This window comes from Phycodurus eques, chromosome 12 (genome assembly GCF_024500275.1).
Source record: "Phycodurus eques isolate BA_2022a chromosome 12, UOR_Pequ_1.1, whole genome shotgun sequence".
NCBI lineage: Eukaryota > Metazoa > Chordata > Actinopteri > Syngnathiformes > Syngnathidae > Phycodurus > Phycodurus eques.
In genome coordinates, this window is record NC_084536.1 from 21781005 (window position 1) to 21803806 (window position 22802).

The window sequence follows — 22802 nt, forward strand, 5'->3', positions numbered from 1 at the left end:
TTGCGAGGAATAATGCTTTGGCGGGGTTTATGCAATGGATGTTACGCGGGAGCCCGGCCTGGTCCGCATGCATGTTTTTAGGCGCGAGCGGTATTTTGGATAAAGCTGTAAGCCGCTTACAGCCGTGGAGAGAGGTGATTACAGGGCCCACCTCCATAGCAGTGACTGGGAGGCAACTTTTAGGTCAGTGGTGCCATGGTTCCAGCAGCAGGCCACACACTCGCACGTTCTCCTCCCTCTCTCCACCTTCTTCAATCTTGTATTCATGTAGTCGCCTCAAAACACATTTGCTTGCTTAGTAAGGGTGGGATTTGCTGGGTAACTCTTGATAATTTTTTTTTTTTTTGCATATGATCACATTTTACATCATGTATCTCTGAAATTGAACAACATAAAGCACAGGATTGAAATGAAATAGATATAAAAACATTTTAAAATGCTTTCCAGGCCAATAAAAAGTTGATTTTTCCTGAATTAAAGTACACAAATTTAGAAAAACACAAAACAAACAGTTTAAGCGTCAGAATTTAAATACAGTGGTGCCTTAATTTACGAATTCAATCTGTTCCCTGACCAAGTTTGCAACTTAAATTCTTGGTATCGCATATCAACTTTGTGGTCATGACGTCGATATTTCATCCCACCCTGAGACAGTATCACTATCTTAGGTTATCAATGTTGTACCCTGAGATAGCAAGGTGACAGATCGTGATATCGATATACGTCCCTCCCTCCCTTCGACAGTGTCAGTAAGAGTTTGGCGTCGTCGATACTGTACCATGAAAGATAATGCAATCTGGAGATGTTCCAAATTCTATTTTGTCCTGCAAATTCCCATGCGATATATTGTGATGTTGAGCATTATGCCCAAAACTAGACCAGTGTTACCTGACCTTTATTGAGTCAGGGCAAAAAATCTCATGGCACACCACACACACACACAAACATTTAACAAAACGTGGATAGACCAGTTAATTATGTGCCTTCTGCCATCTAGTGGAAGCGCATTTAATTGTTCTGCCTGTCACGATATATCGCTGCCATAGATAGATGAATAAAAATACATTATTTGTAGTAAATAATTGACCAAGTTTCCTGCGGCACATTTGATGATCTCTCATGGCACACGAATGTGCGACGGCACATTGGTTGGGAATCACTGCCTTAGGCAGTATTGATATCTGACTTACTGTATTGATACTAAGCCGTGAGCGAAAATGCGAGATATGGCGATATCAATATTTTGTCCCACTTCTATTGTTCAGTGACGAGTGAAGGCAGCGGTGATCTAGGTGGCACCGCTCTGTTTTTTTTCTTTATCTGCCACAGAACCTTCATCATGGTGAGATAAAGAAAGCCTTAAGGCAGAGTGGAGTGGGGATTGTCAGTTTCAGTGACCCCGCAGTAAACAGTGTGTGAACGCCACTGGAGGATAACCTCATGCGCTCTGTGCCAACATAAAGGAAAAAGAAGAATGCAAAAGTGCCATTTGAAATAATGAACACCTGAGCAGATTGGAGGCAGCTCAATTAACGTCAAAAACCTGCCAATCACAACAAGAACGAGGCTGGCAGGCAGTTTGTGTTTCCCCCTCCGCCAGCAGCTTTTGTTTCCAGACAAAAGCCTCCCGCACGCATTCAGCCGAGAGATTTTTTATGAAATGGAAAATAAATAATGGGTCATTGTTTTAAAGTAGATTACCACTTTTTTTCTGATCTCCCAATGTTTATATTCAATTGTGATACATTTGTCTGTGGTCGACAAAACACTACAGAGTGTTAATTATAATGGTTACAGCTACATTGATATTTGGCCTTTCAAATATGACTTTAGAACATAAACCCTGAATTACACTACCAATGCTGTCAGATTACTGTATTATTACCTCACTGACCATAAAACAAAGTATACATGCAGAGTTATTTAGTTAGTGTCTCAAGTTAATCACTATTAGACAGTAGAATTATGCCATATCCCCTAGCCAATGTGAAGAATTGAGAGGGATACAATTAAATATATATACATACTGTATGAATACAGACTTATACTTGGCAGCATGATGAAGTAGCGGGTAGCGCGTCTGCCTCCCAAGGGTTCGAATCTCGAAATATTATTATTGCTCAAATTATTTGGGGGTAAATCCTCTCATTGTCGTTGCGCCTGCTAGCTTGTGACCATAAATACTATTGTTTGTGTCATGCTCTACAGTACTGACCTTTAAACTATAAGATTTTTTTCTTCTTCTTTTACAATATTGTTATTTCCAAATTTACACCAATGCAAGTAAGATTTAAAAAAGAATACAGATACAAAAAAAAAGTAGCTCAATGGTAAGTGGCACAATTAATTAATTTTTAAAAATAATTTTTGGATTTTTTTTTTTAGGATTTTTAACACAAAAGAAATTAGACGTAGCTCGTAAAGTGAACTATTTCTAGACCCTGTCTGCGTGCCACTCATGTGGTCTTTGGGGGCTACCTGGTGCCAGGGGGGAACATGTCGGTGACCCCAGCTTCAGAATAATATGACTCAAAACTAAAATGTAGTCCTAAAAATAACTACCGGTACTTCACTAAAAGTAAGTAAAGACTGGAAAAAAACACAACAAAACAAAAAAAAACAAAAGTACTGAGCAACTGGTGCATAACTTCTGATTTATTTTGTAAGCAGAGCATGAATGTCAAACAAAATCAAACATGAAAGTGCAAATGTATATATTGCCCAAGAAAAACACTAATAAATGATAAATACAATATTTATAAAATAACAACTGAATGCAAATTCAGCCCCAAGAAAAAGTCTAATATTTTGTTTAGACTTGTTAAACAGCACAATAGGCTCACCAGGCAGAGATTACAAAAAGCTTGAGAGTGAATATAAAAAGTCTACACACCCTTGTTCAAATATCAGGTGTTTGTAATATGAACAAAATGAAACCCAAGATGAAGCATTTCAAAACGTAATCATACCATTAAATTCCCTGTAAATTGAAAAAGGATCTTAGAATTTGGTTGCACAAGTGTGCACACCCTCTTAAGTGGCATATGTTCAGCTTTACCCAATCACATTCAAACTGATGTTAAATGGGAGTCAGCACACCGAACCGAAAGAAATACTGTAGATCACGCAAGCAATGAGATCAAAATGTAGCTAATAAATAAATACTCAACTAAAAGTAAAAAAGTAGAGTGTGTTTCCCTAAAACTATTGTGACAAGTAGAATTTATCAAGAGTTAATTAAATGCAACAGTAAATGTTGTGTGTTACAACACCTCTGTTAATATATCTGTATAAAATAGAGCATTATTGTCTTATTGTCGTAGGCAGGTGCAATTGTTTGTATTGGATCCTATTATAATGTGTAGGTGTACATGAGCCATTGTGCAAATGCCTTCAATTATGTAAAACATCTGTTTTTTACGTGTTCTATTGTGTGACGTGGTTCCACAGGAAGAATTCTCAACAGGTTTTCCAAAGACATCGGCTACCTGGACTCTCTGCTGCCATGGACGTTTGTGGACTTCACCCAGGTGAGTCTCACCTCGGCAGGTTAGCTTGCTGGTGCTGCAGCGCGGGGAGGCCATTTCATGCATGGCTAAACCTGCTTTGTGGTGCGCGTCCCCTAATCTGGAAACAATTACTGTGGGATTACCTGCCAGCGCGGCCCAGCGCCTTCGCAGATTTAATAAAAGTGCCTCATAGGCTGGGGGGGTGGGTGGGGGAGAGGAGGCGTGGCTCCCATAGTGTGACACAACACAGGCGGCCTCTTCACAGAATGTGTACGCAGCCTAAGCAAGTGATTGGGAAAAAAAAGGTGGCACAGAGGAAATAATGGACAAAGGATGATGGCTCTGATATGGAGGGGAACAGCGGGGAGGGGATGACAAGGACGGGGTGTTGAGAGGAAGTGAGGACGTGTTATGTGTTTGCAGGGGTGGAGCTGCAAATATGGCCACAGGGGAAGGAAGGACAGTTCAGGCTATCTTGGCACAAACAGATATTTTTTAAGAACATATTTTTATATAATTGTGGTTTAGATCACTTGTGGAGGACAGTGTAACCTCAAAGGTTGAAGACACTGGATGACCTTCAATTTGTTAGGATTTTAATAACACACTTTCCCAAATTTAATCATCCATCCATTTTCTACAGTGATTGTTTTCATATTCTCTATCCTAGCTGACTGGGGCAAGAGTTGAGTTACACCCTGAAATGGTCACCAGCCAATCGCAGGGCACATACAGACAAACAACCGTTCACACTCACATTCACAGCTTTTGACAATTTAGAGTCTTCAGTGAACCGAACATGCACGTTTCAGCAAAATGGAAGGAAGTACCTGCAGTAGGAGAAAACCCATGCAAGCGGGGGAAGAACAGATGCGCTGACCACTACTCACTGTGGTGCCCGTAGGAAATCATGGAAATAATCTGTTCCAGAAGGGTGCCATACAAATTTTATTACGCAAAAACAATGAAAGGTGATGCATGTATCAAGGAAGAGTCCATTTAAATTAGGTGCAGATCCAGATACTGTAAATGAGCAGATTGAGGAAATTCTTGTGGAATTTTCCTTGGTACAGTCTGCTTGCATTGGGGAAAGTGGGCCACCAAATCTAGCAGATGCAGCGGTATTAAATGTGGAAAGATATTTTTTTTTTTAACAGATTATAGCCTTAGTTAGACCATTTTCAGAGTAGCACTTGCCTCCTTCGACACAATTGGCCTAATACGCCGCTCATCTTAGGCCCGGTAGCCAAGGGCCACCCCGATGCAGAACCAGGTTAAGTTACCGCCACTATCTCCCACGAAAGTCTGCGGAGATGTGCCAGCTCATGCACCTCGCTCCACAAAGAAGGGAATGTTCGCTGCACAATTGGAGGTAGAGGAGCAGGCGTGGCTCCTTGGTTAGGGCCAAAGAATGGAACAAAGGCACGCTGAAAACGAATCCCCCCCCTCCACAATGCCTGAGTGATGTTCGTGGCAGATACCCATCTCCCGCTAGACAAAAGCCATCTTAAATGCTGAAAGCACAAAAGATCGCACGTACAAAAGCTTTTTGTCCACTTCATTTTGATAAGGTGAATAATGGCGAGAGTAAAATAATAAGTTAGAGAGAAGGGCCCGCCGGTGGCGCTGAAAGCAGTGAAAGTCTACAAGGCTGCAAGTGAAAACACATGTTGACTTCACACCTACACTACTGGTCTGTTACATTTGGTTATTGTCATTAGTGTCGTCACTAAGTGCGCAGGTTGATTTGGGAGATATTATGTACAGCCAAAGCAGTCGCAAAATCTGCAAGCCACTGGTGGCATATTTTAGATAAGGGTTCTTGAAACAGATCCCAGGTCAGTTTTTATTGGGTCACCAACTTTCAAGTGTAAAATCCTAAAAGCTTTTTTTCATTGGTAAGGTAGGACAAAATTTGGGCAAAAGGCTGTTTTTGTATCAAATTCATGTCTGTTGTGTTCTTTAGCGTTCATTTATATGACTCCGTATATTAGCAGTTTTTTGCAGTTTTGGGTCCTGGGGGAGCAACACAATGTCAAATTTGGGCCTTGAGTTCCTTTTGAGTTTGGGACTCCCTGTTTTGGACAAAGTTCTATTGTTTAGGCTACTTTCTGTTCTTGTTTGCAGGTGTCTTCCATAGATCATTAATACTTTTTGGAAGGAAGCCTTTTTCCCCTTCTTTAAATCAAAGCATTAGCTGCACAGAAAAGCTGCTGATCCTGACTATTGTTGCTCATTCCTGCGAGGACATTTCCCCCCATAGTCTTTGTCTAAATGGTTGTCAGGCGGGAATAAAGTGAAACTTCATAAACAAAGCCCTAACTGGTTTATCTCCCTCTAAAGGGAGAGCCCGTATTCTGTGAAGGGATTTGCACCGGAGCCTCCCCTTTTATGGTGAAGTAAGCACTTTAGCAGCGCCACCCTTATACCCACCTAACAAGGGGATTCCCTCAACCTGGTTACACCCTACAGGCCCTATTATTATATATATTTTTTAAACAGGTCTTATTTTTCAGTAATTTAGTGTATTGAAAAGAAGAATCTTCTTCTCTGCCCTCTTTACAGCCCGGCGACAAAGACAGAAATGTCAATTAAAAACACCTCAGGCTTTGTGGACTGTTAGCTTTTGTGCGGCCTTGACCTTTAAATCCTGGGTTGCCTCTGTTTTCACAGAGGGGGCAGAGCAGGGGGCAGGACAATAAGGGGCTTGTGCAGAGGGGGGGGTCTTTCAGTGCAGCATTTTATGTGAGAGCTCTTGACCAAGTCACACTGCTAACTTTGGGCTACTTACTATGAACATATGTATTGGGATATACTTCTTAACCATTTCATTAAATGTCTCTTCCATCAAATTAATTTTTTTCCCTACTGTTTCACACATAACGTAGGTCAAAATGAGTCCTTGACATGGTTTCAGTTCGACATCTATGCGGTTTGTCGATTGAATGCAAAAGTCAATAAACGGCATGAGGCTTGCAAAACGAGTGGATTTGAAATCCCTGACATTGTGACGTAGTTTTGTCAACTAATACTCAAGTACCTGCCCAATTTATGTTTGGTAACCACTCACTCAACTCAGTTAAACAGCAACACCGCATTTCCGGGTTTTAAGCGAATGAGTCCCGGCCGCTGCCGAGCCATATGAATACAGTCTATGAAGTATATATATGTTGTGTTTTAGAACAATACTTGACTATATTCATAATTGATGATGTAACAGTGGTGGGTGAAATAGTAATGCTTGCATTCATTGTCGCCAGCGATGATCATTTCATCAGGTTCAATTCCAATGAATGGGAGTGGATGACGAGCATAAACCTCCAAATATCCCTCTCTCTTTTAATTTTCATCCACGTCCCCTTTCAGATCACATTCCCTATTAGTGGGCCAACATTCCAACGCTTGGAAAATTGTGTTTCACAATGATAGCAACGGAGGACGGTCGTGGGGCGCAGGGGGGGAAAAGATGCTCACAAGTAACACACACACACACACACACTCGAAGGGCACATCTGCCTGCTCCTATAACAAGGCTGTTGCCCTGCAGAGTGGCATACAGCTTGGGTGACTTGTTGCACTGGCCGTGGTCGCTGACAGCACACCTTCGCAAGTGCGCTGATGACCCGCTAAAGAGGACCGAGGTGGGAGGAGCATAGCAATGTGCCGCAAATGAAGCGAATACACGCTCAGTGTGTATAAATAACCACGCGATCAAACTCTTGCGAGGGACGGGAGTCTGAATGCTTGCATCGAAGGGCGTCGCGACGTCTCTATGACTGCGTTGCCGACCCAAGCTTCATCATACCATTTTTTTTTCTCTTTGTCACCACTGGTAACCTTATGTTATAATGTCACAAAACACAAAAAAAGCCTAAGAAAAAGCAAACACGTGGAAATAGTCCTCTAAATGCTTGCAAGAGTTGCCAAAGTCTCGTGTGACGTCACCACAATGACGGTTTGACTTTCAAGGGATATTTTTCCAGCAAATTGTGGTTGAATTCTAATATGAACGACTTTATGGTATGGAGGTTTTGAAATTAAATTGGAATTGAGCATATTTTGGAATATGCGAGGCAAGAAAGAATTGTAGTAATCAAACCGTAGGCTACATTTCAAGGAGACTTTTACTTGAGACAGTTTGCAAAGTGTTATGACGTCATCAGGCTTCATCGGCCTCCGAAACTGGCCGGCGCCCCTCAATTGGGACACAGTCACTGTCTTCCATTTGGATTTCCTGTACAATAGCCAGGTGTGCCAATATTTTTGCCATAGTGTGTCTTGAGCATTCCTGCAAATTCATTCTGCCATTCGGTGTACGTTTTCATTGAAGGCAAATAAAAGCATACAAATTGCCTCCTAATTCATTCATAATTGGAGTAATGCCTAAAGTCATCATTAGAGAGAATATAGCTGGTGTGTTTGTTCATCGTGCTACAGACACCAACTGAGCACAGAGGACACTTGCAAACACAGAGCGAAGATGGCTATTGTTTAAAAACACTGGCGGGTGGATAATTTTTCTTTTTGTTGGTGAGTGTGTGTATGCATTATGGCGCATTGTGTGTCAGGCCTCTTCAGCGGTTTTGTGGGATATGAGAAGTGCTGATGTAACCAGTGCTGCGGGATGGGATTTCACCGGCTCTTCTCTGGTTCTTGACCGCCTCGGTGACGGAACAAGTCAAGAATGCGCCGCACAGCTTCGGGCGGTGCACAAGTTACTCTGGGAAACAAAAGGAGACGCTCGTGGGGAAAAGTATGCAGCATGTGGCATCATACATCCTCATAAGGTCATAAATGAGCATCTCTTTAATGATAGCGCCCCAAAAAGTAGTCGGTCAAAAGGTTTGGTGACAACTGCCCCAAATCAGCTGATTGCATGGTCCCATGTGAGTCTTTAAATTCATCCAGTGAGGTTGTATTGAGTAAAAAAAAAAAAAGAGGACCAAGCCGCAACCTCTGGTGCTCCTTTGAGAACCAGACCGAAATTATGTGTAGTTTAAACTGTAAATATACCCCTAACTATAATACCAAGAAATAGTGTTATTTCAAACCCACAACATTACCCTTAAAAATAAATGTTTTTAAAATGATTTCATTAAAAAAACAAACAAACAAACATACCTTTGTTTCTTTTTGACTGGAGTACTTTGATGTCAAATCCCAAAAGCTCCAAGTGGGATCTCCAAGTGGTTTTTTATTTAATTTTTTTTTAAACGCAGTAGTTGACAACCACATTGTATTCCACTGGACATTTTCTGGATTTTCTCATGTGCTTCAATATATGTGAACAAAAAGACTATTCAAGCAAAGTTGTTCTGCCTAGAAGTGAAGTTAGTCAATGACCGTTTGAGTTCTTCACCTTTCGACGAAAAAGTCAGATTTATCAGAATAGAATTTTAGTCTGTTGAGCTCTCAAGTGCTGTGCTATATTGTAGTATGAAAGCACAAAATATGACAACTGCTAAATAACGGCAGACAATAAATCAATGTATGCTGATAGGGAAGATGACGAGTTGACGGTCACTCATAAGTGCCAATCATGGTCATTTCATGGAGAACATCGACAAGAGACGCTCTCAGCGTTCACGTGTAGTCCTACGATGCTTCGGTCCAGCACTTCAGCTGCCGTGTCTTACACTCACTCAGGCCGGGGGGCGTTGAGGGGCTCCTTCAAGCCTGGGAACTTCCTTTTACACTGTCTCAGCCTCGCCCAAAAAACCTTCCCATGTGTCAAAATGATGAATCCTGGCCTTTCTGTCTGTGCCGTTTGCATTGGTGAGGGATTCACCAATCACTGCTCTCCCGTGTCGTTAAAAATGTGTTTTGTGTCACGAGGGGGAGAAAGGCGGGATGACTGAATGGCGGGCACAAATGATTTATAGTTGGAGCATTGGAGAGAGCACATTTCAAAGCCTTTCTCTTATTTCCACGATGGGGTTGGAAATCAGCAGCTTGACTGAGCCCAAATAAGTGACTTCTTTTACCTTTTCACAGCACACAAAGGCTCTACTCCAAGGACTACTTGAGCCACCAATGTAGACAGCGTCTGAGACCACCACAGTATGTGTCAGCCTCTACTCATCACACAACAAAACACACTGACTGCAGCTTTATGAAGTGAAAATGGCTCAGAAGGACAAAATGTGAAGGAGGTGTCCACAGTCATTTCTCCCAAAGAAAGGATGCTGCATCTGGGCATTTAATACTAAAATAAAGGCCAAAGACAGAGCAGAATGGATTGGGTCACCTCCATTGTTCCAAAGCCCGAGTAGAACAGCCCCGTTTTGTTTCAGTACCACTGACCCTTGCAGCTTATTGTGCCGCCCTGTCATGGAAAGTGTGGAGCTAAAAAAAAAACATTCCGGCAGTGACAGAGGACTTCTTTTGAGGAGTTTTCTTTGCCGTGCTTTCCCCTCATTTCCTGTTTTGTTTGTACTTTTTTCCCAGTGGCAACCGCAGTGTACTGTCAGTAAATAAAAGGGAGCCAAAAGGAGGCTGCAGTGAGCGTGCCGACTCCTTGTGTCTGCGGGGATGTTTAATTAAAGCCTTGTTTACTTTGCACCGCACTATCGCTGCCCCAAACAAATATGGCGATTAACTTCAATTTTCTACATTTATTGCGACATCAAAGAGGTGATGGTATCACCAAAGCAAATAAAGCAATTAGGGTCCGCGGGGATCTGAATGGACTTTGCACAGAGCAGTTGTGCTTGAATGAGTCAATCACATGCGGGCAGTGGCTTTCTTTTCCTCGCTATAGAGCAATTAGCGCTAATTCTTTATTTGTACATTAAACCTTTCTTCCATCTATCCACTTTTATGCGCAACGGGATGTGGCTTTGGGAGTTTTCTGTTCCTGTGCGGCTTCGCCGGCGAGATACGGTTGCGGCCCGAGAGGGTGAGGATGACTTATCGGAGTCATCTTTGTGTAGTGGTGGGCGGGAGCCGCCGTGTTCTCGATGCTGACGCGATAAGCGGCAGACCGGGCAAAATGGATGACATCAAACGGGCGGACATGGCGACAGAAAGGCCCACGGGGAGCAGGAGGAGCGAGGGCTGCTATCTCACGCTTCCTCTTCCTCATGCGTCCCCTTTGCTGACCCCTGCCGTCAGATAAGGCGCCCAGGCTCGGACCCTGGTGATCCCGAGTGAAATGGGCCCAATTAGAAGTGAAATGAACTAAGCCAGTTAGCATGATGTAAAAAGAGGAGTGCGGGAGATATTTGTTCACGTCATGTGTGTTGCCCTCAAGGAGGCCAGATAGCGTGCAGTAATGGCCCGTGTGCCATCTCTCTCCGCAGTCTGCTAGCCTTCCATCAAGGCTCAGATTGAAACTTATGTAGTGTGAAATTCTCGGGATCGGATGTGCTCTGTAGTTTCCACTCCCCGCTTGATTGTGTGAGTTCCACCACTGGTAATATCCTCTTATCCGACCCGCAAATGGAATGGAGGTGGGTTCTTGTCACCCCCACCTCCCAAAAAAAAACTAACTCAGAAAGTGATCGCCCTTAAATGTGTGCTTAAATGCAGATAGTGTCCTGTAATTAAAGTGCAGCAGAGTAATATTCATCGCCAACTTTTTTGATTGTCTCTAGGAGTCTGAGGTGTCACTTTGATTAGTCAAGTGAAAGCATCTGCTGCTACAAACATCACAAATTGCACAAGACGTCTTAGAAATACTCATTACAAAGCTAGATTGAAATGCAATAGTGTTTTTTAGTTAAGTGTTGTTGTTGTGAGGTGGCCTGGAAAAGCAGCTGAGTATTTTCTTACGAGCAGAAAAGTAGTTCATGAATATTCTTCTTTTAAAATACTGTGCCTATATTATTGACATGGATCTGATTTAATTGATTTTTAAAGTGACTGCAAGTATATTTATTGTATTTTCATTTATGCTTTCGTCTATCCATCCATTTACCATACTGCGTGGCAGGGGTGCTAGAGCTCTCTTTGGGCGAGAGGCAGAGTACACAACCTGTACTGGTTGTCAGCCAATCACAGGACACAAATAGGCAAACAAGCATTGATACTCACATTCTACACCTTTAATTCGTCTTTAATTAACCTAAGAAACACGTTTTGGAATGTGGGAGGAAGCCGAAGTACCCGGATTCGGGCGCAGAACCTCAGAACTGCGAGGTGAACGTGCTAACCACTCTACTGGGAGTATTACGGAAAATACAAATGTAATATAAAATGACGTGTGAATACTGAATAGCATTCACGCAATAAAAAGTGAAATGTAAATAAAATGACTGTCACATAACAAAATAAAATGCATTGTGCCAGAAGCACATTTATTTTTAATCCATGGTGTAAAATATGACCCTTCATCAGATTCTTATAAAATTTTAATGACAATGTTGGTACAGAATGTGTGTCAGAGGCATTCACTCACACATGAGTGAGGAGTCACTGTGTTGTTGTGGAGGGCAGAGTGTGGTTGTTGGTGGCCAGCGGACAGTCACTATGGCCTGGCCTCTTGCCTGCCACCACTTCTGGGGCCGGAGGTGTTGAAGGTGTTGAAGGCGCCGCCGCGGGGGCTGCTAGGAAGTGAGCTACGGCCAAGTGGTAAATTCTCACCTGCTTCTAAGTGAGAATTAGCGTGGTCGTGGTTTTCCTTTCACGCATGCAGTGAGTCACCTAGCCTGCTGCTACCTTATTATACGACGGTGGCGTGTAGACAAATATTAAAACTTACTTATTTTTCTTGTTTCCTCAGCTGTTCCTTCAAGTCATTGGCGTGATCGTAGTGTCCGCCATAGTCATGCCTTGGATCCTCATCCCGTTTGTTCCTCTCTTCGCCTTCTTCCTGTGTCTGCGACGCTACTATCTTCAGACCTCCAGGGACATCAAGCGCTTGGAGGCAACCAGTAAATGTATTTTTCTTATGGGGTGGAGGAGAGCTGTGTGGGGCTAGGCATGTCCATTCGTAGTGGGAGACAAAGGCGGACCACAGGAATGCTAATAGACCATTGAGGAGCTCCACGGTCATTAGCATAAAGGCTAAAGGTGGCACTGGCCTATGACTGGGCCACACACAATTTCCTCAAGAGACGGAGTTCATGACATCACGTACAATGGGGAAAATACCATGTGGGCATGACTGGGCTTGAGTTCACCTATTTGGATGCCGCACCGCAAAGGCCCAAATGTGCACTGTTCCAATAGCTTATGTCATCTTCAAGAATAAAGCTTCTCAGCGGAAACATTTAGGCTTTGTGAGCCTGACAAATGAAAACAAAAGATGGCTGAATTGCAACATTTCCATAAAACGCTTTAATATAGAAGCTGTGAATATCACAAGCTAACATTTTAAGTCTTTGCTTGACTGAGCGCTATTGAAACACTGTTCATTATTTAACTGAAAGTCCAGTGGGATGGAAGTCCAGACCCAGCCTTTTGTTTATGTTGAAGTTAAAATACTAAATGTATGTCTTTGTTGATTTCCTGCAGCAAGGAGTCCTGTCTTCTCCCACCTCTCTTCTTCCCTGCAAGGCCTGAGCACCATCCGAGCATTCGAGGCTCAGCAGAAGTTTCAGCAAATGTTTGATGACTATCAAAATCTCCACTCAGGTCTGAAGACTTTTTTTTATTGTATTAACTCAGTTAAGCGGGTGCATACATACTGAGCTTTGACATCTAAAACCAATTTTAAAAATGTGAGCGATCCCACACGACATGGAAAAAAATTGTCACGTGTTTTCTTACTGCTGTCACAGTGTGTGGCGTACTCAAGATGACCAGCATAGTACACCTAACACACAAAACCGTATCTCCACCTACAAATGCGAGTCTCACAAACCAAAAGTCTGTCATAGTACCCAGACTGACCGACGAGAGGCAGCATGGTGCCACAGGGCATCCAGACTCCTGGAAAAAAATACATAGAAAGAGTAGTACAATGCAACCTTGATTAACGATTGCTCTGGTTCACGAACCGAATTTTCAAAGAATTATTGCCTAGACTCACAAACTACTGTATGTTTTGGTGGATAAACATAATTCACACAGTGAGCCGCGCATTTTAGGTATCTTTATTGTTTTGCTCTAAATTAGCCCCAATAAAACTGAAAACTGCTACTGATTGTTATTAGGAAGTCTAATTGCATTACTGTTGGAAAAAAAGAAGGAAGTAATAACGGTACTTTATAATGGTGTTTGTGATCTTGCTATATAGTTTTGTTTGGCGAAATTTGTACTACTGTTAAGAGGCAAAAAGAGGGACTGTTTTTGATGAGCAAAGACCTTGAATTAGCGGTAAGAAAATGATTGCTCGCTGGTGTGGCTAAATGAAAAAAGAGCTTACTGGTGATAGCATTACCATTACGCGATAGCTCTCTATGATGTACAGTAAGTGCACTCCGTTTCATTATGCAGTGTGTTTTCACTTATTTGTACTGTATTAATTTTTAGCTTCACACTGATAAAAAAAAAAAAAAAAGGTTAACCTGGTTCCGGAATAGATTAATTCTATTTCCATTCATTTCAATCAGAAACATTGCTTCGGTTTACAAACACTTTCATATTAGGTTAACTGAGGTTCTACTGTACTAAAGGAAGAAATGGAGGACCCTAGGCTAACTGTTAGCTTATGAGGTCACTACATTGTGGTTGTAAACTCATCTTGACATTTCTATTGTGCAAATAGAATGACTTAGGAGACACGTTATACTAACACGCACACGCCTCTATTTGTGTCAGCGCTAGCTTGAAGTCACTTCCTAATTGGCTATTTTTCAGTTTCAAGTCACAATCCCCAAGTCACTCTTAACAGACCCCACACTACAGGATAATCGCTCAGGACAATCTTTAGAGACATACGATAATCAGGCCTTTCCTGACAGTGATCTTAAGGGAGGGAACATTTTTTATCTCGATTATCAGTATATGTGTACCCTGCTTAAAACTAATGACAAATCGTTTTAATTCAAAATTATTTGGATGCGTTCAAAGACTAAATATCCATGTTTGCTAACAGAGGCCTGGTTCTTGTTCCTGGCTACCTCTCGCTGGTTAGCCGTGCGCCTTGATGGGATTTGTTCCATTTTCGTCACCCTTACTGCCTTTGGCTGCATTTACTTCAGTGATGGTACTGCATGGGCTTCCCGTAGCCATGTGACGCATTCTCAAAATCTGATCATTTGTTTACTTATTGCAGACATGGACCCTGGTGCAGTTGGCCTGGCTCTGTCATACGCTGTGACACTGACAGGCATGTTCCAGTGGGGCGTCCGACAAAGTGCGGAGATCGAGAATATGGTGTGAGATGTCTTTAAACACAACTTTCACACACAGCTCATATGAACCAAAGTATGAGGGCACACAGGAATTATAGTTATGAGAAGTGAAAATGAAAGAAAATAAGAATTTTTGGGCTCAACCTCTGTTATCTCTAGAACAGAAAATAGGCTTTCCTAAAAGTAGAGTAAGAACTTCCAGACTGGAGGTGGGATTTGAACACTGAACCTAAGAACTGTGAGGCATACATGCTGACCACGAATCCATTGTGCTGGCTGGAAGCATATAATTGTCCAAAATGTCTTGGCAAGATGAAAAATTCAATACCATATTTGATATAATTGTCTTTGTAGATGACATCTGTGGAGAGGGTGGTGGAGTACACGGACTTGGAGAGTGAAGCACCCTGGGAGACAGACACAAAGCCGCCGCATGATTGGCCCAAGAGGGGCTCCATCACATTTGACTCTGTCAACTTCTCTTACAACGCCAGTGAACCTCTCATCCTCAAGAACTTGACTGTGGTCTTCACAACCAGAGAAAAGGTACACACCCACATAGAGCGGAACTTCCAACCAGAAACATGCCTCAAACGTTTAAACGTGAGGAATGTCATCAAATCTCATGAGACTTCAGATCAGAGAGCAACTTAATGTTCGACTCCACAAATGCCTTTTCTAGTGATGGCCCCTTTCTAAAAGGTATCAGTGACGGCAGAGGAAAGCGTGACGATAACGATTGATAATTGAACTAACTGCGGCGTAGCGGAACATCTGGCTGCTCAGTACAATAGGACCAATGTATTTAATTAAATATCAATTAGAAGTGTACATTGATTTTACCAAGCAGATTCCATTTTGAGGATTCAGTACAAAACAGTACATGATGACACAAACACAAGTGATTTCATTGATTTAAGTTTTATTATACAACGGCTACCTTTTTGTTATGTTTGGATGAAAGTTTAAGCCTGGAGCAAATTAATTAACTTCACATTATTTGTTATTTGGAAAATTTGATTCGGGATTAAAATGTCACAGAATGGATTCTTTGACTTTGGAGGTTCCACTGTACAAAGGAATGAGGTCCACACAATGTTAAGCTCCTTATAAATAATCATAGTTCTTGCTTCCAATGGCGAGATCGTCCTCACTGGTGTGCACAGCCCATGACGTGGGTTGATATGCAGCTAGTGTAGAAAGTGGGATGTGCTTCATTGTTACGTGGCATTCTTTCCCAATCAATTATTAAAGGACAGCATATTGTGCCGCTGATTCTCCAGGACTATACCATTTGTGATTCATGGAATACATATCTTGTAATTAAGACTGTTCGAGTGGATCCATTCAGTCGCCATTTGCATTTTGAGCTACCTGCCGGTGACAAGTGTTTATTCACTATGAGAGAGAGGGAAGGCATATGGAGAGAAAAGGAAAGGAGATGGAGATGGTTGAGGATGATTGGGATTGTGTTTAATGCAAGGGGGTGTGGTTTTGCATGGCTATGCTTGGGCAGGGTGGCTGATTTCACAATGAATAGTTTGATAAGTGTGGAGGTTCTGGCTCTGGCATAGGGAGGGTGCAGGATGTGGGTGTGTGTGGGGGGGGGGGTTCTTTTCTCTGCTGCATTTCACCCAAAGAACCACATTAATTTCCAACAAACCTCACTGAGGTCACAAACTGTACATAAACTGATTTTCAAACTCGATGACACATTTTTGTACCAAACTGATTACTTGGTCAGTGGCTACCCACACTGCCTATGGAAGGTGACAAACAACCATAAGACTAGAGTGAAAGATAAAAACATCCGCTATTGATATACCGCATCCTCTAGAGAATTGTGTGAAAACACACAGCTCCACCGCAACAAAAACTCTTGGGGATTTCCAAGTAGTGCAACACTGATGCAAACCCCACCCTGCATGTCTTACAATACCTCAGTGGTCTGAAACCTTCTTTGTACCACGGATCGGTTTCACATAAGATAACTTTACATGGACCAGACCAAACATCAGCCACACAGAATAAAGTCCAAGCCACTCAAACACATTTCTTCGGATTTCAAAACTATTCTGTACTGTATAAGCTATATTTTACTGAGATTTCACAAGTGTAAAATTAAGTAAATTGCTGTAAGACGTATACACAATATAACACACAGTCTTAAAAGACTATGAATGAGGAAGAAATAAAAGAGGCATCTCACACATTCCTTACAAACTTGTCACACAATTGTTAAAAATAAGTTAACCACTCAATAGCATAAAAATAACAAAACATTGATGAGTAGTGAGAACCTACTGGAGTGTACTGCTTTGATTGTGAGTCCGCTTACTTTACTGATCTTGTGATTTATATTATCATAATACCTCTTTCGACCCTTGTTAAGTTTTGCAATGAAAAAACAAACAAACCTGTGCATGGTTAATCCTTCGATGCTCACTGAACTGAGGTCTTGCAAGGCATGCTGAGGTCTGGAACAATATGCTGACGTTTTGACTTTTTCCGTCAAAGTTTAATGTATTTAGTGTAATGTACTGTACTGTAGTGTAATGGGGTTTATGTGTCCCAATGATCCCAAGAGCTAAGTTGTCTGAGGCTTTATGTCCCTGGCAGGGTCACCCATGGCAAACAGGTCTTAGGTGAGGGACCAGACAAAGCATAGCTCAAAGAGCCCTTATGATGATGACAAAAAATGGACTCAGGTTTCCCTTGTTCGGACGCAGGTCACCGGGCCCCCCTCTGGAGCCAGGGCTGGAGGTGGGGCTCGAAGGCGAGGGCCTGGTGGCCGGGCCTGCACCCATGGGGCCCGACCGGGCACAGCTCGAAAGGGTAACGTGGGTCCCCCTTCCCATGGGCTCACCACCTGTGGGAGGGGCCATAGGGGTCGGGTGCAGTGCGAGCTGGGCGGTGGCCGAAGGCGGGGACCTTGGCTATCCGATCCCCGGCTACAGAAGCTGGCTCTAGGGACGTGGAATGTCACCTCGCTGGGGACGCCATCGTTCTGCTGGGGGACTTCAATGCTCATGTGGACAATGACAGTGAGACCTGGAAGGGCGTGATTGGGAGGAATAACGGTGTTCTGTTATTGGACTTCTGTGCTCATCACGGATTGTCCATAACGAACACCATGTTCAAGCATAAGGGTGTCCACACGTGCACTTGGCACCAGGACACCCTAGGTCGCAGTTCGATGATCGACTTTGCGGTCGTGTCATCGGACTTGCGTCCGCATGTCTTGGACACTCGGGTGAAGAGAGGGGGGGAGCTGTCAACTGATCACCACCTGGTGTTGAGTTGGCTCCGATGGTGGGGGAAGATGCCGGTCCGATGTGGCAGGCCCAAACGTATTGTGAGGGTCTGCTGGGAACGTCTGGCGGAATCCCCTGTCAGAAGGAGTTTCAACTCCCACTTCCGACAGAACTTTGCTCGTGTTCCGGGGGAGGCGGGGGAGATCGAGTCCAAGTGGACCATGTTCCGCGCCTCCATTGCTGAGGCGGCCGACCAGAGCTGTGGCCGTAAGGTGGTCGGTGCCTGTCGTGGCGGCAATCCCCGAACCCGTTGGTGCACACCAACGGTGAGGGATGCCGTCAAGCTGAAGGAGCCTTTTTGGCCTGTGGGACTCCTGAGGCAACTGATGGGTACCGGCTGGCCAAGCGGAATGCAGCTTTGGTGGTCACTGAAGCAAAAACTCGGGCATGGGAGGAGTTCGGTCAGTCCATGGAGAAAGACTTCCGGACGGCTTCGAGGACATTCTGGTCCACCATCCGGCGTCTCAGGAGGGGGAAGCAGTGGGGATGGGGCGCTGCTGACCTCGACTCGGGACGTTGTGAGCCGGTGAATGGGAGTCCACCCAACCAGTCTACATGTGTTTTGTCGACTTGGAGAAGGCGTTCGACCGTGTCCCTCGGGGGGTACTGTGGGGGGTGCTTCGGGAGTATGGGGTACCGAACCCTCTGATACAGGCTGTTCGGTCCCTGTACGACTGGAGTCAGAGTTTGGTCCCCATATCCGGCAGTAAGTCGGACTCGTTTCCGGTGAGGGTTGGACTCCGCCAAGGCTGCCCTTTGTCACCGATTCTGTTCATAACTTTTATGGACAGAATTTCTTGGCGCAGCCGAGGCGTAGAGGGGGTCCGGTTTGGTGGCCTCAGTATTGCATCTCTATTTTTTGCAGATGATGTGGTTCTGTTGGCTTCATCAAGCCGTGACCTCCAACTCTCACTGGAGCAGTTCATAGCTGAGTGTGAAGCGGCTGGGATGAGAATCAGCACCTCCAAATCTGAGACCATGGTCCTCAGTCGGAAAAGGGTGGCGTGCCCTCTCCAGGTCGGGGATGAGATCCTGCCCCAAGTGGAGGAGTTCAAGTATTTTGGGGTCTTGTTCACGAGTGAGGGAAGAATGGAACGGGAGATTGACAGGCGGATCGGTGCGGCGTCTGCAGTGATGCGGACTTTGTATCGATCCGTTGTGGTAAAGAAGGAGCTAAGCCGAAAGGTGAAGCTCTCGATTTACCGGTCGATCTACGTTCCCACCCTCACCTATGGTCACGAGCTGTGGGCCGTGACCGAAAGAACGAGATCCCGGATACAATCGGCCGGAATGAGTTTCCTCCGCAGGGTGTCCGGGCTCTCCCTTATAGATAGGGTGAGAAGCTCGGTCATCCGGGAGAATCTCAGAGTAGAGCCGCTGCTCCTCCACATCGAGAGGAGCCAGATGAGGTGGCTGGGGCATCTGATTCGGATGCCTCCAGGACGCCTTCCTGGTGAGGTGTTCCGGGCACGTCCCACCGAGAGGAGACCCCAGGGACGACCCAGGACACGCTGGAGAGACTACATCCTTCTGCTGGCCTAGGAACGCCTCGGGATCCCCCCGGAAGAGCTGGATGAAGTGGCTGGGGAGAGGAAAGTCTGGCCATGCCTGCTAAAGCTACTGCCCCCGCGACCTGACCTCGGATCAGCGGTAGAAAATGGATGGATAGATGTAATGTACATAATGATGAATAAAAATACAACAAAAATAGTAATACTAATAATACAACCGTGACCCTCATCACAACAAGCAGTATGCAAGCAGTATGCAAATAGGTACTAATAATACAGTGATGCCTTGAGATATGTAGAGGCAAAATTTAAATTACACTGAGATTAAAATACACTTTTCTCGTCAATAAACATAAAATTTCTCAACTGACTGTTATCAGTATGAGGCCTGTTGTTTGTTGGCTGTTGCATATACAGTATGTAGTTCTCTACAAGCCCAGTTAGATTTTACAAAGAGAAACTACAGTATGACATCCCTACTGGAGGATAACATAACTGTTTTCAATCAGTCTTATTTTTTTGTTCTGCTGTCACACAAAATGTCTAATGACATGGGCCCTCATAGACATGACAGCACCACAAAAAGCGCCGTGATTTATTGCCGGAAGGGAGCGATTTGTCTCTTTAGCGGATTTCTCTTCTTCCTCTTTTTCTTCTTCTTTTTCTGTGCGAGTTAAGTTTTCTATCTGTCCACTGTAGGTGGGCATTGTGGGGCGCACCGGTGCTGGTAAGAGCTCTCTGATCTCGGCCTTGTTCCGCCTGGCAGAACCCGAGGGCAGGATCATGATTGATGGTTTCCGCACATCTGACATTGGTCTGCACACCCTCCGCCAGAAGATGTCCATCATCCCACAGGTCAGCGTGTTATCGCTATTTACTACTTTTCATTACAAATACAAACTGACACATAAGTCGAGATACAACTGCCTATAGATGGCCAACGTGTATCCCATCATACAATTCTAGAATTTTCTCATGCATTCCGATATACACATCGGATGGAAGTAGAATTACAGTGTAGTTACCAACAACAACAAATATCCCTTCAGAAATGGTGGATGAACAACCAATCCAATGTACCTGTAACAGTAAGGGATAAATAATTGTGTTCCCAGGCTCCCCCGACAGGTGCGTAATGTTAATGTGCGGCAAACTGTGTACGCGCACTCCATACAAAGCTGACTCACGTTAGCTTTGACGCTAGCGCAAAATGAGAAGTGTTCTGACTGGTCCAACAATGCTAGCAAATATTAGTTGGTCAACGTAGTTGTGAATGACAATCATGCTTAACCATTTTTTCCAATATTATGAAGCCCAATTTCACTCTGACATCTCTCCAAGCATGTCTGCATGTGTGTGACTGTGAGTTGAGTTTCCCATTAAGGGTTTGCATGAGTAAACTAAATTAAATTCGAGTAGCAGCAAGCTATTAGGCTCCCAGGCTCCCCCTACCGTTGCAGAGTGTCATTAACTTGAAGCCAATAGAGATTAAAGCGCATACAGTACGTTAACCAAAAACAGGTAAATGTAAATACTAAAAACAGCGACAAAACCCATCTATGTAATTTAAAAAAACGAATAGTATAATTTTACCCTCCCACAAACTTACTGCAGGCTAGCTTTCTATGCTAGCGTAAAATGAAAAGTGTGCTGGCGGGTCCAAATATTTTACCAAGCACTAAAGTACGTCATCTTAGTACGAGCATTCGGGCGTCACTGAAAAGAAAACAAATATCGTGAATAAAGTCCTAATGTTAGAATATTGAAGTCGTAATTTTAAAAGAATAAAATGGAGTGGTAATACATGACATTGTAATTTTGACACAAATTAAAACTTTATTCTCTTAAGATTAAGACTTTTTTTGTAATATTCTGACATTTTACTCATATTGCAACATTATCCTCATTACTTTTCCCCCCTCGTCATATTACGACTTAATCCCCATAACTTGAGGCCATTTTTTTCCAGATTTTTTTCTTTACCCTGTTTCAAATTACTTTGAGGGTGAAATTATGACATTGTGAGGTTGTTATTTTCTAACCATTCTGTGTCACTGCTTACATAAACCCTCATGCTTTTGGTCGCTTTATGCACCTTGCCTAAAAGCTAAAACAAGTGTGAGTTGTCACTCAGAGGATTTCTCAAAGTGAGACAAACGGACGCCTTGAGACAGTTTAACTTTATTTCCGCTTGTTGAAAGCGATACGGCATTAGGAAAATGCCAGCCCGCGGGTGAGTGTCAACCGAGTGGAGGCAGGGGAGGAGACTCCCACGGCCCGCGCTGCGAAGAGAGCAGCTCCCCAACCCTGACAGGGGATTAGCCCTCTACCCCCCAAACATGGGAAAGCTGCTTAGAAGAAGTCTCCCCATCCTCACAGTCAGAGGCCCCTTGTACGTCGTCACTTAGCCCCCCCATCACAGCCAACATGCCCAAAACACTATCATTAATGTTTTGCTGTGGATTTGATAGTTTTCTGGCACCGTCGCCGCTTTGGAGAAACTTTTTCCTCCTGGTTCCGACTAATTTGAGATAGATGCAATATGACTGTGAAAATCCCAAGTGTAACTACATGCTTTTATGAGATGTTTCTCCACATAGCACACACGGGTTTTATAAACTGCTTGAATTTGCACACATTCATTTGAAAACCCTTTGCCTCTCTATGTGTCAAAGATGACACGATCTCCAGTCAAGATTTCAGATGGACAAGATTGGGACATAATTTTAAGATTCCTTATTTTCCCTTGTAAAATGTCGAGTGTGATATGCATCCGATACATCCTGCTGTGAGGGGTTCCATTATTTGGCAGCCGCAGATTTGATTATGATAATCTTATATTAGCATATGGCATTAAAAAGGAGCCATTCCAGATTCTATTGAAATCCCATGGAATGACTTTGTAATATATATATATATATATATATATATATATATATATATATATATATATATATATAGAATTGGTGAAGAAGCACAAAATCGCTGAATGGAAAGTTGTGCTTGAAAGCGCTTTTTTATCCGACAGAACGGCAAATCCTCAATTAAAGTATGTCACAAAACTAGTTTGAATTGGGACTTCAACTGGCTTAATGGCACACTGCTATTTTTGCTGTCAGTGGTGGGGGGGGGAGCTTGTAGGAAATAAAACCCTGGAACATCTGAGGCCCAGGTAAAGTTCTAAAGTGTTATTTTTGTAAGAAGGGTAGGGAGAAGGTGCAGTCTCGT

At 43.5% G+C, this 22802-nt stretch overlaps 1 protein-coding gene across 7 annotated transcripts in view; it reads left to right on the plus strand.

Annotated features, from left to right (window-relative positions):
• The window catches only part of LOC133410903 (ATP-binding cassette sub-family C member 4-like), a 58248-nt gene that overhangs the window by 24343 nt on the left and 11103 nt on the right, over window positions 1-22802 (plus strand). For 4 of the 7 annotated variants that reach the window (XR_009769592.1, XM_061692529.1, XM_061692533.1 and 1 more), the window contains exons 20-26: window positions 3451-3530; window positions 12232-12382; window positions 12966-13085; window positions 14491-14601; window positions 14671-14771; window positions 15104-15295; window positions 20274-20429. Coding sequence is in view for 4 of the 7 variants with exons in the window: in XM_061692529.1 (XP_061548513.1) it covers window positions 3451-3530; window positions 12232-12382; window positions 12966-13085; window positions 14491-14601; window positions 14671-14771; window positions 15104-15295; window positions 20274-20429 (911 nt within the window). In the remaining 3 variants the exon portion in view is untranslated. The remainder of the gene's footprint in view (window positions 1-3450; window positions 3531-12231; window positions 12383-12965; window positions 13086-14490; window positions 14602-14670; window positions 14772-15103; window positions 15296-20273; window positions 20430-22802) is intronic. The other 3 variants (XR_009769594.1, XR_009769593.1, XM_061692530.1) reach the window with 2 other exon arrangements.